The sequence below is a fragment of the Leptosomus discolor genome, chromosome 2 (assembly GCF_034619465.1).
Source record: "Leptosomus discolor isolate bLepDis1 chromosome 2, bLepDis1.hap2, whole genome shotgun sequence".
Taxonomy (NCBI): Eukaryota; Metazoa; Chordata; class Aves; order Leptosomiformes; family Leptosomidae; genus Leptosomus; species Leptosomus discolor.
In genome coordinates this window covers 95,035,592-95,053,094 of record NC_141392.1, presented here as the reverse complement: position 1 = coordinate 95,053,094, position 17,503 = coordinate 95,035,592, and the positions used below count along the sequence as shown (strand labels likewise).

The 17,503-nt window shown below is 37.2% G+C and overlaps 1 protein-coding gene across 1 annotated transcript in view; it reads right to left on the bottom strand.

The window, feature by feature from the left end:
• LMBRD1 (LMBR1 domain containing 1) overlaps positions 1-17,503 on the bottom strand; it is an 88,143-nt gene that overhangs the window by 26,511 nt on the left and 44,129 nt on the right. The window contains exons 8-10 of the mRNA XM_086461494.1: positions 11,062-11,187; positions 8,459-8,611; positions 311-375 (exon numbers count right to left, since the gene is read on the bottom strand). Of these exons, the coding sequence (XP_086317620.1) occupies positions 311-375; positions 8,459-8,611; positions 11,062-11,187 (344 nt within the window). The remainder of the gene's footprint in view (positions 1-310; positions 376-8,458; positions 8,612-11,061; positions 11,188-17,503) is intronic.

The window sequence follows — 17,503 nt, the reverse complement described above, 5'->3', positions numbered from 1 at the left end:
TCAAGCAATCAGAATACTTCTGTAGTCCGAGTTAAACTTCCTTAACATACACGCTTTATCTCTGATGAATCAGAACTGTTTTCAGCAGCATACAGTCAATCAAGCTGAACCACATCCTTTTTTGAGTCTTTTTAGCACATTTTGCTCAGTTTCAATACATACTATTATAATGAGGAATGCAGCTCTAGTTACAGAAATGTAGCAGAGAAAAGAAGTGGGCTGACTCTTGAAGCAAGCCACCCCTGATTTTGATGTTAGAGCACAGACTATATAGTTTAAGTGGTTAAGAAAAATGCCAAAATGTACTTACTTTGACAAGAACAGAGACACAGTGAAGAGCAGTGCCACGATGATGAAGAATACGCCCCACACAATCTAGAAGTAAAGATTTATTAGAATTTCACTGAAAGTGCTTGCAGTCAATACAAGTGAAGACTTGTCTAAGTTTCAATAATGGACTAATGATCTTGGGCCACCTCAGAGGTTCAATACACTTCAAGTAGTAACTTTCTGGTAAATACTTGAGAGACGTGCTAACAAAATCTTTACCCTGTTAAACAGGGTTTATGTCAAGTATTTAAAAAGTTGACCATCTAAGATAAGAACCACCACTTCACCTGGTGGATACACTAAAGCTCAGAATCAAGCATTAAAGTCTACCTATAAGTCAAAAGTGTCATTAAGATCAACTGTTACACAAAGTGAACACAGCATTTATCAGAAGGTACAACCAGTACTTACTATACTATATAGAAAACCTTAACTATACACATGCATTTGGGTTTAATTAAGGGAAATTAAGAGTTTGTTTCCCTTGGCCACCACATCTGTGTGCTCACCTTCCAACAGAAGGCAAACTGTGCACTGCCTACAAGGAACATCTCCCCTTTCTCAAGTGACAGCTCCCTTTTCTAGTGCTACTCAAACACTCAATGAAAAAAATCACTTGGAGGACATGATGTAAAACTCAAGAAACCAAGCCTAAAAATCAGGTATATTTTTTCTTGTTTCTGTCTGAAAGTCCTCTCACTCATCAGTATTGAGTATTTCAAAGCAAATTTCAAGGTTCAAGTTATAGAAATCACTAACTCTACAAAGTATTTTGACTCAAAGGTTTAAGTCATCTAAAAATTTAATTTCGAAGTCACATGAAGACTTGAGAATGGACTAGAAAAAATTAAGATGCTTATAAATAAGTACAAAAAACACTTGAGTTTCAAGAAAATCTAGGTAAATGGTACTTAAAGTGTATTATTCTAAAACACTATCTATCTACAAGTGATTAAAATAAGATAACTACAACAACATCACAAATGCCAGATAAAGGCCTCTTCTATAGAAGGTTCTAGAAGAGCTTCCATGCCCCTTTAGCTGCACTAGGCAAGTCATTTGCCCCACAATCTTCCTTTGCAATGCATACCCTATTCAAGAATTTGAAATCAAGAAGTAGTTCAACAGCTGTGGTTATTTAGCCAGCTAGTCACAAGCACAGATAATTATCATGGTCCTTAAAAAATATTATCTCTACTTAAATCAGATACTGCTATTGTTTTTAAAATCAGCAATAGCAGGCTTTTTTGAAGCCTTTGCACACTAATATGGAACTGCCTGATGTACAAAAGAACAGAATTTCTTGGCTAAACCAAGCTGTCATATGAAACACTAAACTAAGTCTACCAGGAGTAAATAAAGATTTTTGTAGACAAATCATATCAGCAGTTAGGCTGGGTTTGTACACTCAGATTTCTCTGGTTTCAAGAGCTAGATTAAAATAAGCAAACATCTTGAAAAGCTAGATGATTTAGTCCCTGATATAGTCAAAATATGAAAGTTTATTTTAAACAGGAAGAGTTCAGGCAGCGTAGCAGTAAGTTTAGAGAACTGAAAAAAATATTCTGATACCTGTATGTTTTCCCCCATTTCCTTCTCATTTTTCTCCTTAGAGGAAGAAGACACCTTCTTTCAAAAGTGGCTTTATTTCTTTCAGTTCTTCTATGAATGGTCTGAATCAAGTAGATTCAGAGAAATAAAGTTGTTCCTTAAGATCTTAATTAAAGCACAGAAAAGTGTTTTTACAGCACTCGAGTCAATGACTTTGTTCTCCAAGGTGTCCTCAACAAGAACATCTCCTATTTTTTTCCTTGGGCTACACACTAGATCAGTAAATCATTCTCCACTTTTTTGGAAGGTTTTCTCCCTCACAATCTTTTCTTTGTGGGGGTTAGGCAATAACACACAAAAGTGAGCCCAGATAGCAAAACCATTCAGTTACAGCTCCAACAGGTTCATTGTATTTTCCTCAAAACCCTAGTCACAGAATATGCTTAGATAAGTACGCTGAAGTTCCCAAAACGATAACATTCTCAGATTGCTAGACCTGAGGCAACGTAGACAGACTTATTTCCAAATTCCATATGCAGGAACACAACACAGGGTCTTCCCCATGTATGAGGGAGTTTCATCATTTGAATTATTTTATTAACCTTTAAACTTGGTGAACAGCCATCTTGAAAAGGTTAAGAACTTTTACAGCTACTCATTAAAGATACTCAGAGTTAGAATGCTATTATTGTTCATTAAATTCTGAAGATAAGCTTCCATCTGCAAACTCAAACCCAGTATTAGAGCATTGCTTATAAAACAACTCAAATTATGTAGGCCTTATTAGGTATAGATTTAGACCAATATCAAGGTAATTAAAATTGCCCATTTCCACATATTTAAGTGTACTAAGATTTTTACCTCTCCATAGCAAACTCCCACTAGTTATTAGCTGTACAGGAAAGAGATGTTTAAAGACAATTAAGACCAAAAGTCTTAAGCTTCAATTAGTTCCCTTCATTGTCAACTATGGCTGGTACACAGGTATCCACATCTCCTCTAGAATAAGTCTGTCTTCTGAAGCGATGCATAACACTTAGTAGGTAAGTGGTTGAAAAAGCACTCGTTTTCCCATTTTAACCTTAACTCCAGTCCCATTAAATATGAGATTGAAAAGTCTAATATTAAAGACCTTCATTCTACCTTAGTTAACCCTGTATCTCCACAGTGCTATTAAGACTACTGAACCATAAATGATGTACGATTAACATCAACCTACAATTACACAACTTCAGAGCATCAGTTGACATCAGCGTTTCACAGAAGAGATCTCTATGTTCTTATCTAGATTTTTCTTCCTGCCTCAATGATTACAATCGACATCATTTCTAGTTTATTAACCACCACTTGGCCAAGGATTAAGAGGATACCAACACTCAGACTAGCAGTTGAGCTTGCAACTTCCACAGTCCTACTGAGTCTCTTATCCAATGGTATCAACCTGACTTAAATTAAAAGCATGCCTCCAGTTGGGTACCTTTTGGAATCTGGGTAAGGGAAAGAATAATTACTTCCTTTCCTTTCTCCCCACATAAAGCCTAAGATAGGCTAGAAAAACATTGCAGCAGGAGCTATACACTTACTGTTGCCTTCTACTTGTCACCTATAGCAAAGGACAAATCTGTCATCCACAATCTTATTGTGACACTACACTATACTGCTGTTTACTAGCTTTAAACTAACTAGAACACAATTTTAGACACACTTAGCCATGAAAATTTACAGAATAATTTTGCTTTGTGTCACAGTATAAATGAAAGAATCCAAGCCCCCAAGAACATGAGTACATGTTCAATTTCAGAGCAAAGGACAGCCCTTAATCAAAGCCTCTTGTTCTCATAGCAGGACTATTTATCACCTGATGCTGAAAAGCTTTTAGTACTGGAACAGGTGAAAACAAAAAGCCTGGGTTTCAGCCAAACACCACATGGAGGAATTTAGTAAGGTCATTACAAAAAAAGAAAGCAAGCAACCCCTGATCTATTACTAAGAGAAGTTTCACTTCCAATGGAAGACAATCCTATTGCCTACTCCCTAGTCCTTTTGAAAGCAGGACCTCAAGCTATGTTACCTCCTCCACTACAATCTGTTTGAACTGCTCCATAGCCAGGCTATTTCCTTATATCCCTTAGCTACAAAACACATACCCCATACCCATCTGTGCTCAGTCATTTGCTACAGAAAAGGTTTCAGAGCTGCTGCCTTGCACTTCCATCATTTTGATCACCTCTAAGTGTCTGTTGGGTCTTCTAATCTACAATCTGTTGGACAAACTAGTATGCATACAGATAACTGCCAAAAACCAGTGGACCATGCTTTTATACAAGACTGCAGATACCACAAAAACAATGAGTTGAAATAATGCCTACTAATACAACTTATGCTGCTGCCTGAATGAGTTCCTTTAGCATCTTAATAGAAAGCCTCTATATGAGCAAGTAAGGAAACAGCTAAAGCAGAAGACAGTAAGAACTGGTTTACTTAAAGCTTTGTTTTACATTTGAACATATGGGATTAAAGGACACAGCTAAGCAAACACAAGACAAAAATGTCAATATAGGCATTTCTCAACAGTAATAATGCAAGCATGCCACTTCTAGGTCATGGGGAAAGTTGAATTGCATTTCATTTTAATCAATCAGGCCAAATAACTTAAATATTTGATTAGCATATTTTTCCACTGCTAGTGCACATAATCAAGTCGTAAGCTGATTTTCTGACATTATTCATGTTCTGCTTACATTGTTTTCCCTGGTATCTCCCTTTAACATTCCCTGACCCCTACATCATCCTTGTTTGAGCTCTTTGCCTCCTAACCCTGCTCCCAGATCTCAGTCAAGATAAGTTGTTCCATCTATGGATAATTCCAAAGTGTTTCTAAGAATCATGGAACAGAATAGATAATTTATTCTGAGCAGGAATGACCACATGATGCACAAACTTACATGGTACTACTTTAAAAAGCTGCAAAATTAACTTGTAAAAATTGTTAATATCTGCCCCTCCAAAAAGCTAAAGGAATACTCACCTGCCCAATTGTTTCCTACAGTGGTACTCATGTAGCAACAAAAAAAGAAACTGTGAATCTGCTTAGGACAGCTATTCCATGATTTTGAACCAATACTGAAGCATCACAAAAATTTAAAGCAGCAGTCATTCTCTCAGGGCTAGTATCCATTAACAGAGTAAAGAAAACTGGTGGCACATTATTGAACAGTTATACTGACCAAGAATCAAAGCTGGATTCCTCATGGGGAGTCACTATTCGTATTGTGTTTATATGGCAAGGTTTTAGCAGCAGGCATGCTGTAAGGCTGTCCTTTCTACCTATTGCCTATCCCCACTGTGCCACTTCAGTCAGGACTAAAGGAGCAAAGTTCAGCCTGGGAAAGAGCAGGGGGGGACAGGAAGGTGTTTTAAATGGTCTTTGTTTTTACCATTCAGATCATTTTTAACTGGCAATTTTCTTCAACTCTGTTTTGCCCAGGATGATAACTTTTAAGCAATTGTCATGTCTATCCTGACCCCCACGTTTTTTCCATCTTATTTCCTTCTCTATCCTGTTGATGGGGAGTGAGAGAGCAGCTGGGTGGGCATTTGGCAGCCAAGTCAACCCACCACACTATTGCATGACATAAACTATTTTCCAGGAATTTTCAAGTAACCTGGCAAACATGGGTTAAAAATGATTGTTAGATGAAGCAAACCACTTAGTATTAAGTTATCACTAAGTAAACTAAGGGCATTAAATATTCACATCTCTTGCTTGTCATGTTGCCAGCCTCCCTGATGTAAAAGATGCAGGTGCAACTGCAGGAAAAAAGGCATGTCAGTTTAGCCACACCACCTGTGAGGCAACTAACTCCTGACAGCATCTAGTCTGCACTAACACTCTGCCAGCATGGCTGTTATGCAAGCAATTGCCTACAGTTTCTCCTCTTTCAGCTCTCTCCAGAGAAGTTGGGAGCAGGGTAGTGGTAGGGTTTAAAAAAAAAAACATTAAGAAAAGAAGATTAATACCCTAACCCTCCACCCTCCAGACAGCATTAACTGTACCTATGCTTCTCTGAAGGCCTTCAGCAGCAGGTAAAGATGCTGACACGTCTATATAAAGTCCTCCCTATCCTTAAGAATAGATAGAACAGTTTCTCTCCCCCTTGCTGGAGTTCAAGTGTACCACTCTGTCAAGTAGCCTGCATATCCTTGGACTGATGTCAATGCCTTTAAGTTCCTGCTTAAGCTAAGCCACCTGAGTGTGCTCTGTTCACACAGGTCTCAATCTTCAAAACAGAGTACTTCATTTTCTTGTATTACTCACCTTTGGCATCTTCAAAACAACTATTTTGAAGTACCCCATGAAAAACTGATGCAATACTCCCAACTTACCATTGTTAAGTAGACTTCCATGTTCTACAATCTATAGTCTTGTTCATATATTGAGCAAAAATAACTACGTGCTCTGGAGCTGGTTTCTTTCCCCCATAAACAATTTTTAAACCTATCCCTAGAGTATACCACATTTCTCTTGTTGCTGAGAGTATCAAATGAAGGAGTGAGAAACCTTAATAAAGAAAGGAGCAGTAGATTTGCTATCTACACAAAAAAATATATTTTGTAGAAAGAAATTAAGACTATTTTGATATTGACAACCTCACGCTGACCATTACTCATTTCCTTGGGATCTTCCAGATGTGTTTTTTCTGACTAATTGAAAAATTAACAGCTTCATGTAAGTTTGATTTAGCTTTAAGTGAAATAATTGTTTTCAAAATTTACTTTAGTCCATGTCAAAGAAAGCTTATTCTTTACAGAAAAAAGTTTTGGCTTTAACAATCACATGCTAATAGGTATTTAGCAGTAACAAAGTAATTAAAACAAGAACATGCATAGTGTCCTCCTAAAGTGTCTACATTCAGACTTCTATAATCATATTGCCTAAGTTAATACTGTAAAATACCTCCAAGACTAAGTGCTATTCCTGAATACATTCTGTTCCATCAATCCCAGGAAGAGTTTGAAACTCCCATAAACCTGACCATCCCAAACACAAAGCAGAAATAGTGTTCTCCATACCTAGTACTTGCCTCACAAATGGAATTTCTCTTGAAGTCTGAGAAACAGCCACATTCTTGAATGAGCATATACAAGTTGCACTAAAGATAGAAGTGTTGTAAAGCAACATACAAAGCTCCAAGATATTTCCTGCACTTCTACATTGATCAGAATTACTACATATGGATATTGAGATACTTCCTTTTCATGAAAACCACTAATTCAACAACTGACAAGTTATATATGTCCAAAGACTGTTCAGATGCTATTAAAATAGGAGAAAAATCAGTCTTGCAAGAGTTACGATGTTATCAAGTGACAGACGTTATCACCTTCAAAGTATGGCTCAAGGGAAAGTCAAAGTAAACAAGTTTTGTATGATGCTTCACAGTACAACCCTATTCTAATTGAAAATCTGTCAGGAAAATATTATCCACCTGTAATTCCCCTTTAGCCTGCAATTCTTAAGTCAACAATTCATAGTGACTGTCTATGTCACTATGAGACTAAAAAGCATTCAAACCACAAGAAGCAACAGACACTGGAATATCATCCTGAATGTAAGTGATAATCTGTCAGTAACTAATGATATTGTATGCTATCCTATGAGAATACAATGAACTGTTCAAGTCCTATAGGCAATAGATATGTTCAGTGCATTTCTCAAATTTAAGATTAATGTGAAGAGTTAAAGAAATTATACAAGCTATTTTTAATCAAAGAAAGCAACCAAACTGTTAAAGTGAATACTTAGGGCTATTTGTCCTTTAAATGAAAGGGCTAAGTCTAGATTGATAACATATCAGAAAGATAGCTCCACTAAAAATCTCACACAAAGCTTCTGTTCAACTGCAACCTCAGCCCACTTCCAATGGTACTCAGCATTAACACTGGCAATGACATTAGAGGAAATGGCTTATAGTTGCCCCTCTGGTTTTCAAAGTGCAGCCTGCACTTTAAAGCAAAGCTAGAATTTCTTCCTATATCTAGTTGACAAAAATACTATATGGCAATAATGTTCTATAGAAGTACTGGGTTTTGTTACTGGGGTAAAGCTTTGATCTTATTTCACTCTTTCACACTGGTTAAGTATCGAGACGTAAGTTGTATGCAGCTAGCTTACTATTGATCAAGTAATTACTTGGCAAGATGCTCAAAGTACCTTTCACTTCTGCTAGCCACATATAATTCACATTAACCAAAGCAACCTGACAGCTATAGAATTCTTCCTTGTCTTCTTCCCATTTTCAGATGACTAAGAAAAGATATTCAGACTTCCTATGGCAGTGGCACTACAGTAGATTGGATACAACTTGGTCCTTTTCAATCTTAATCATGTTTTAGGCAAAGTAAAAGGTTTTCAAGAGCCCAAACAGAGGTTGCTATAGGGCTGTCATTGTGTAGTAACAATAGTAATCACAAAAATAAGCAGTTGATATTCACGATGGCAACCGATAAATTTGACCTATGATTTACATCAGAAGGAAGCTGCAAGTTAAGTGTCAAAAAGCAAAAAAAGTTTTACCTTTAGAGGCCTGATAGCTTCACAGAACTTCGTCCACCAGCTTTTCTCAATAGACTCCAGATGCCTCTCTCTCCTCCGAAGTGTCCTTAGTCTCTCTTCTAGTTGTTGCACAGTCCGTCTATCCCTTGATGATAGAGGCCGACCATCTCTGCACTGTTACCAAAAAACAGTGCAAGAGATCAAGGGACACTGAATCAAGAAAATAAACTTGACATCTAGTTTAATGAGTTACAACAACTCTAAAGACTTTGTAGTATATAATTCACACTGTTTCTATACACAGCAAGAGGATGAATTGCAAGAATCACAAGCTGCAAAGGGAATTCTTATTAGGTGGTAGAAAACACTCTTCATGAGTATATTAAAAAATTTCCTCAGGGTGGGCAGTCTCTATGGCTAGAAACACTTAAAACGCCCTGATGTAATCTGAATAACCTGATCTAACCTGAAAGGCATCCTTGCTTTGTGTAGAGTGATGACTTTCAAAGGTCCCTTCCATGACTATGCCAATGTATTAAGCTTGGCATCTGTATTTTGTTTCCAGCGTTCCACTACAGATACTCAGTTATTTTTCTTGTACGTGCAAGAGCAAGATGGCTTACAGAAATCCAGACAAGAGGCTTCATTACTCCAAGAATTAGTTAAGTGTACCAGATCATTGTTTGTTTGATGACTATGTTTAAGCATGTTCTTTAATTCTGATCCTCTAAGCACTGAGCAGGCACCATTGCACTCTGTGCAATTGAGTAGCACATCCTTAAATCAGTTACACACTAATAAGGAAAAACAACAAAGTAGGCATTAGGTAACTAAATCAAAATTGTTTCTAATGTTGATGCTACTGCATAACAAACTGAGCCTTAGATAAAAAAAGATTCTTACAGTTGTATCTCCTACTATATATTTTTAGATTTTGAAACTCCCTATGCAATTTTCCCCTCCTATTTCAAAAGGGCCTTCCTGTAGATAATGAGCACTTCACACCCAGTGAAGTTAAAGCAAATCTTTTAGATAAATTTCTCAAAGGTTACAAGACAAAGACCACATTCTAGGCACACGTAACATCATAATGCACTTTTAACAGAAATACATATTCTCCACACCCTGTATAGCACCTCAGTAACTTAAAGACTTTTCAAAAACAGTCCAATATTCCAGGCTGCATGTCCAAGCTTCAATTATTTAAAACTAATGAAATAAAGCTACCAGATATACTAATAGCAGAAGACCATACCACCTACTGAATCTTTTCATTAGATTAAATAGCATACTTTTATACTTCTAGTTTTCACTGTACATTACCCCAGTAACACTCACTTTCTTCATGACTTCATGCAAATGTAACTGAAGAACTACTACTTAAATTACAAACTAAGGCAGAATCCTGACCATAATCCATAAACCAAGGAAAATCAGACACATTGATAGAGAGATATAACTTAAAGACTTTCTACTTTTTGATCCTATTTGTTGGCTAGATTGAACAAGAGCAGTTGCTTGCAAACTCTCATAATCCAATAGTCTACTGTAACAAGTAATGCTCCATTTTTTCAAGGTTTTGTCACTTTGTTTTTCTTATATTGATTCCAGTAATACAGATGCCTTTGTTGTAGTAGTACTCCGTACAAAACCAAAACATTACAATTTAAACTGGGGGACAACTACTTAGGTTTCATTACGCAAGATTTCTAGAATATGAACGTGCCCACACTGTGTAGAAGTAGCAAAGTATCAAGGGAAGACTGTTGGAACTGTTCCGACACTGCTGAGATGTACTATCATAGCACACAACAGCACAGATGGACTGTCAGAACCAAAGTAAGGCATCTTAATGCCCCTTCCCCCCCACTAAGGACTGTGAAAACACTGGTCAAACCATTATCTGAAATGGGTTGCGAAAAAGGTGGAAGATTATCCCTAGCATCTTGTACGTAAAGGAATCTTATCCTCCTTCAGATTGCCCTCTTAAGTTGTTAAAAGTGTCCTGCTTACATCAGGCACAGTATTTCAGTAAGCTGCAGAGCCATCATGGGTTTATAAATGGTGTTAATATCCTAGGGATGTTTAGGATTCAGAACAGAGATTTCCATATCTACGCTTTTCATAAAGAAATGATTTGTAACAGCAAAGTACATTAACTGGGAAGCAAGAATGTCTGGGGCTGTTATTTATTCATAAAGATGACTAACAGTTTGATGAATCTAACTCACAACAGCTTCATGTGGCAAATATCCAGTGTCAATAACTACACTGCACAAATATCAACAAATTGGATGCCATATCTGGTAGCAGACTAAGTGAGGTTAATATTCTTAGCTTCTACAAACCACCTCTTCCATATATCCAAGCAGGACTGAAGAATTTTGAGTTTAGCTTGTCAGCACCATTATTAGCTAGACAGAAATAACTACTGCTGCAAGACTGATAAAGAAAACCTGATCGCTACAACCCAAGCGACCACATTTGTTTCCAAATAACTACAAGCCAGTCACTTTTGACTTACTGTTCTTTCTGGAACAAAAACTCTACAGTATGACCATAAAATAATAAGCAAGGGATAAAACAAAATTCATTAAGGAAGTGAGAACAGTGAAAAACCATACCTTTGACTTAATCCTTAATAAATGTTGTTCCACTTCCTCAATATCTTCAGTGTTCTCTAAACGTTCATAAGCTGCACTGGTAGTTCCCTTAATCAAGTTTAGAGGCAAAGCTGACATACCATAAGCCTGAAATAAAAAGGAAACATACATACTCAAATTTTCTGCCATACATTTTCATCTGATAGGCTGCTGCATGTTATAGCTATAAGGTATCACTACCTGCTTTTTATTCCTACCCTCCTTCTACAGACTCCAAAGCAATCAATTATTTTCCTTTAAGCAAAACTTAACATGCTATGCAGATTCCAGTGTCCCATATCGCTCCAACAATACTCATGTGTCTCACAATCACTGAGACAACAGCATGTGCTAAGACTTCATATAAGTATAGTCCACTGAGGATTTATCAAGCTAGACCTTGGGTTTTGTCTTCCCAAAACCTTAACTTTCCCATTTCAGGTCACAATCATAACATCATATAATACAGTGATTTCTAGATATTGAACTCAATTTTAGAACAACATATACACAAGTTCTTTGTAGCTATTAGTCTTCAACCTATTTTAAAATGAAATTATGTAGAAAATACCTGGTTTACTAAAAAAACCTAAAGCAAAAAGACACAGCAGAAGCTAGGTGAACACTTAAACACTTAAACTCAGTTACATTCCAAGACTGCTAGATGCACATTCACATTCATAAATTTCATTGGCATTTATTTCCAACTATAAATCTTATACCATTCAAAATGTTTGACAGCTTCCACATCAACACCATGCCCAGAGTTTTCCAATGCAAAGTCCATAAGCTTTCCACTAATATTAGAAGAAACAGGTATTAGAGGTGAGGTGAACAAGAAAAATGCCACTATTTCCTCCCTGCTACCCTACAAGTCTTGCAGACCTAGGCCAAGGTCAGAAGTTTCTTCAAGTAGTTCAGAGACATTAGCCATAGGCTTTTTATTTGTTTTACTGGGGGTGGGAAGCTGTTGGTGATACATTATTCTTGGCGCAAAGCTCAGCGAGGCTTTTATTTTCTTTCTCTTAATCACAATTAACACATACAGTTTTCCTAGGCAGCTTGATATCTGAACATTCACTAACTTGAAAAATAAGCAGTTTTCTATGTTTTCACAAGAATGCCACTCCCTCCTTCAAGCATGGCTTTACATTTCATACTGAGAATAGATTTAACACAAACGCTAGTGTGTTATAAATGTCACCATACATGCTGTCAGATCACATGAGCTTTCTGTACACAAGACTTGATTTGACCTGCTGAAGAACCTACTTAAACCTAACATCTCATGCATTCTACTAGAAACAAGACACCAAAATATTTTTTTTAACATGCCATATACCCTGTCATCAACAGCCATTTCTAAGCCCCTTTAACAAAGGGGTCTTAATTAGCATTATTGGAGCTCAAAACCACATTAACTATTCAAATTAATAACCATTTCAATATAAATATCTGACACTGAGTCCACAAGCTGCAGTTACACTCTGCAAGCAACAACATTCCATGATTTCCTCCAAGTATGAGGTTACAAAAGCATGAAACAAGTTCAGCAGTCTGACAGCCCTGTTCACTTGCTGTGGAGTTAGGCTTCTTATGTTCAGTGACAATTAACAGTAAATTGTTGGAACCGTGTCAGTTAAGTTCAACAAGCAGCCAGTGTATGTGTTTCTCCACAGGATTCAAACCCAAGGAAACAGTGGTACCTGTTAAATCACTTTAAAGCATTTAAGTAAGGGTAGGAGAAAAGTAGATTCCTTCAAATATTTCTTGAAGTGTGTATTAGCAAAGAACACATTCAGCTAGATTTTTGACAACTTGCACTACGTGACTTTTTTTTGTGTAGCTATAAAGTACTAGAATTGATTTTACCTATAGACTCCAAAGAATAAAGGTAGGCCATTAGCTATCTGCTCAGCATTTCAGGATTTCACAGCTGACAGTCTCATTTGTCACCCAAAAATACAGGTAAAAAAGGATTTACAGCACCATTTACAGACTGTTCCAAATAAAGTTAAACTCCATTTCTTTAGCTACAAAAGGTAACTGGCGATTTCAGTCGCTATGTTAGAGCTTTTTGCTATGAAAGCTACACAAGGGAAAACCAGCCCACCACAGGCTAGTGATAGCAATGAATTCTCCTGCTGTCCAAGACATTCTAGAAGTTCTGGTTTGAACACAGCTATACAGAAAGGCCCATCTACAACATTAAGTATGTTATGAAAGGAAAAGAATTTAACTTACGCTGGACTTTACAACTCTGTCCATAAATATGACTCAGTCCTTCCTTTAGCATACCCTCCTTTGAGAGCATGAAGCTGCTTTGCTATCTACAGGAGCTAAAAAGCAGTCTTCTCCAACCTTCTTCTCTAGGCTGAAGAAAGAATTCCTTCAGCCTTTCTTCATGCTTTGTGTTCTTCAACTCTTTAATCACTTTCACAAGCCTCCACTGGAGCCTTTCCAGTTTCTTAAGCTGTGGGACCAAAACCAGACACACTATTCCCAGCTGTGGCTTTGGAAGTGCCAAGCACAGAGAAATAATCACACCCCTTGATCTACTGGCTATGTTCTTGATGATGGCAAGTACAGGACACTGTTTGCCTTTCTGCTACAGGGCACATTGCTGGCTCGTGCTCAGCTTGCTGTCCACTAGGCCTTCCAGATCCTTTTCAGCAGTCATCCCCCAGCATGAACTGTTGCTTGGACTTAACCCATTCCAAGAGAAAGACTTAACATCTGCTAAACCTGATGCCATTTTGTTGGCCCAGTTTTCCCACCTGTCAATGTCTCTACTGTGGCTCCTCACTTGTTTTAACTACTTCTCCCAGTCTAATATAATTCTCAAACTATATGACTACATACTCTACCCCATCATCCAGATCACTTATGGAGGCTTAATAGTATTGGGACCATGTTGACCATGAAGAGCTCACTCCGGTTTGGCTGCTAGTAGCATAACTCCAGAACTCAGGAGAAAGCATAAACACTACCCAATTTCACAGCTAGAATGCAGGCTGCAATCTAACCAAGGTCACTCTGTGGAACTCAAAACATTTCCAGCCAGAGACAAAGACATTCAATATGTAAAAATACATGTAACAACGAAAAATTGCTATGAAAATAGGCCTACATAGTTTTACAAGCCTAAGCTTAAAAGAAATTAGATTCCACCATTAAGCAGAAGCTTCCACCTGCTCTTCAAACAGCTACCATCAGCTAACAGCAAGTACTTAAGAGAAATAGTTAAGAAATAAAATTCAGAGTTCTAAATCTTCTAAATCTAAGTTTCCACAAAGCAAACCGCAACTCTTAACGTGATTCATTGTTTTGCCGGTTTTGCAGCTTGCTCTAGTGATAAAGCCAGTTTAAGTTCCTTCCTTGAATACAAAAAGATGCTAATAGTGAGATGATTATGCAAAAGTAAGCCTCCCATCATCAGTGGGGGAAAAGCCACATTGGTCCTTCAAGACATCAATATATAGAATGAAGGGCAGAAAGATGAGTAATCTCATGTGATGTGTCACAGGTCTGAAGCTGTATCAGTTCAGTTTCAGGGTTGCATTTCCCTTCAGGCTGACACAAGTTTAAGGCTGCCCTGAACAAATTTTTAATCTCCTGGGTTAGTGCAAGCGTTAAGTTATTAATGGGCTATTATTTTGGGCATCTGCAACTCAAGAAGAAAGCAATGTTTTGTAGATAGCACAGGAAAACCAAAGCTATACACTAAAGCTAAGAGAAGGCTCAGTCCTGAACCAAATCCAAAGTTTGGAATATGAATAAAAACAGATCAGAAGAGCCTTTAAAGTAGTTAAGACAAGTTAATTTATATACATAAATTGTGATAAAACAAGTAATTAAGTCTTAACATATTTACACCACTGAAACAACAGTTTCCAGGACTTATTTTTAGACACCTTTGCCTAGAAGTGTTAAGTCACAGAAGTAGCACTGCACTGAAGAGTAAAAACAGTCATCCAAATGTAACAGGCAATTACAGAATAAATGGTTGTTTTTTCCACAGAAGTTCTTCAAAGTGAATTGAATCTAGAACTAAACACTAACTGTTCAGGCTGGTATCTGACAATACATGCTGCAAAGTTAGGTTTTTAAAGTCTCAGGCTGCTATCTCTGTTACTGAATGCCTGATCAGCTGCATTGAAACCCCATTTTACAGCAGGAAAAAAGGATATCTAAGTTTGTCTAAAAAGTTTAAACAACTTACTTTAGAGAAGATTCCCCTCTCTTGAGTCCCCACAAGTCATCCATATAAGAGATCACCGCCTATCAGTTAGCTTAAGGGCTGGAAAGCCAAACCCTCACTACCTAACAAGCACAAGTTAGAGGCGTCATCTGTGAGCAGCTGCCTCATTCTCATTTGAGTCTGCCCACAAGCAATATATATAATATCTCTGGATGGATGAAGTTCACATTCATACCTCAGATTTCTTGAAGGAGGTGGCATTCTACTCTAAAGAAGAAGAAAAAAAAACAGAAAAACTTAAGCAAAAAAACCCCAGCTTACTTATCCTATAAAAAGAACGGTCTAAAAGCTCGTAAGACTTCTTTATTTGTTATTCACAGAAGTGGTAGCTAGGCCTGAGACAGGAATTTGCAGAGAAATCTGTTATTAGTAAAGCAGGAGCCTGTAACTTACACAAAAGCAAAGTTCAATACCGTTTATGCAGTATCAGCAGGCATTGAAGAACAGTGAGAAGTATACTCTAGCCATTCTCTCAGCATGCCACTGAACCCAAATACACCCTGTGCTCCAGACAGCACTAAAATACCTCAATATTACATAAGCATTGCTTCCAGTAGCTTATTCTTCTCCTGTGTCCCTTTCCTTCCCATCCTGTCTGCAGCAGATCCAGCTATTTTCTTGTCATTCCACAGCTAAGAGTTAGAAGGAAGAGTTGCTGTTCTGATCCTTTGGTCTCTTGCAGACTCAGCACCTTACCCACACTTTAGACTTGGTGAACTCATAGCCCATGGTTAGGTAAGGGAATAGTCTTTCTTATTAGTTGCCTGGTATGTTAATAGCCACAGAATCATAGAATAGTTTGCATTGGAAGGGACCTTTAAAGGTCATCTAGTCCAACCCCCACTCAGTTACTCATAAGCACAAGACAGAAAACATGTGAAGTTGAGATAAGTTGTAAAATCATATTTTACAGAAGTTACAGCAAGCAACTATGTCAGGGATAAACCTTTGAGTATTAAAAAGTTCCAGAAAGGTTTTCCACTAGGAACCATAACCTCCAGTTCAACATTTTTAAATTTCACAAGCTATCAAGAGTTCCACTGAAAAGGATGTATTAAGGTGGGAATACCTAATAATCAAGCAGATCAGCCACAAATACACAGATCATTCATGAGTAGCACAGAAAAAAAGCCACACTGAAATTAATATACGAATTATAGAAAAGAGTTAAATGAGTCAAAGCTATCTTTGAACAACTACCACAAAAAGCCTGAAGGCAGCAAGTATTTTATTTTAACTAGAAGTTTGTTAATTTACTTTCTACATATGCTCTGTTCAGCTAATGAGATCTGGTCCAACAATTAACTTGTGGCCCAAACAGGATAAACTCTCCTTGCTAGGGATCAAACAGAACAGGGAAGTTGTTTCTGATCAGTTTGATACACAACCAGCACTGTAATTGAAGGTAGCTTTTTCTGGTTAAGGATATTTTTAAGAATTAAAACTGTGATTTCAAGAAGTTATCAGGAAGTGGTCATGTACCATACCAGAAAGACTCCTCATTCCATTTATTTTTAGGGGTCCATATATCAAGCAGATATGGCTGTTAAATGCTACTACCACTGAGGTGTTTTAAAAGGTGTATATATAATCTTGTGCAAAAAGTGCAGAAAATTAATACTGAGAAACATTTCTTGCATATCACTGCCCTCTAGCGAAGAGACATGAAACCACCAAATAAAAGAGATGGAGAACTCTTACTATATCACTGTATAAAAGATGTAAGAAGTAGTGCTCACACCTTTAAATATACAAATAATCAAATAAATATTTTCTTAAACCGGCTTGTTTCAAGACTTCACCTGGAAGTGTGACCATGAAAGACGAAATGTTTCATTCTACTAACCGGACTATGATTTAAAAAACGCATCTTTTCAAGTCAAAACCAGCTAAACTCTAGTTTATGATATACAGTGCTTTAAAGAAATAAAAGTTAATCACAAGTTAGTTTCAGTATGAAATGCCCACAAAACCCCCTCCATTTCAAGAATATTTTGGTATAGTAAAGATTTTCTTCATATTATTCATAACCTATTATTCATCAGTTATTCATAGCCCAATTAGCTTTTTATTTGAATTATCTTAAACATGAAGGAAGACACATAATGATACTTTTTATCCCTCACAGTAATTGATACAGTTGAGTTGCCTATACTGAACACA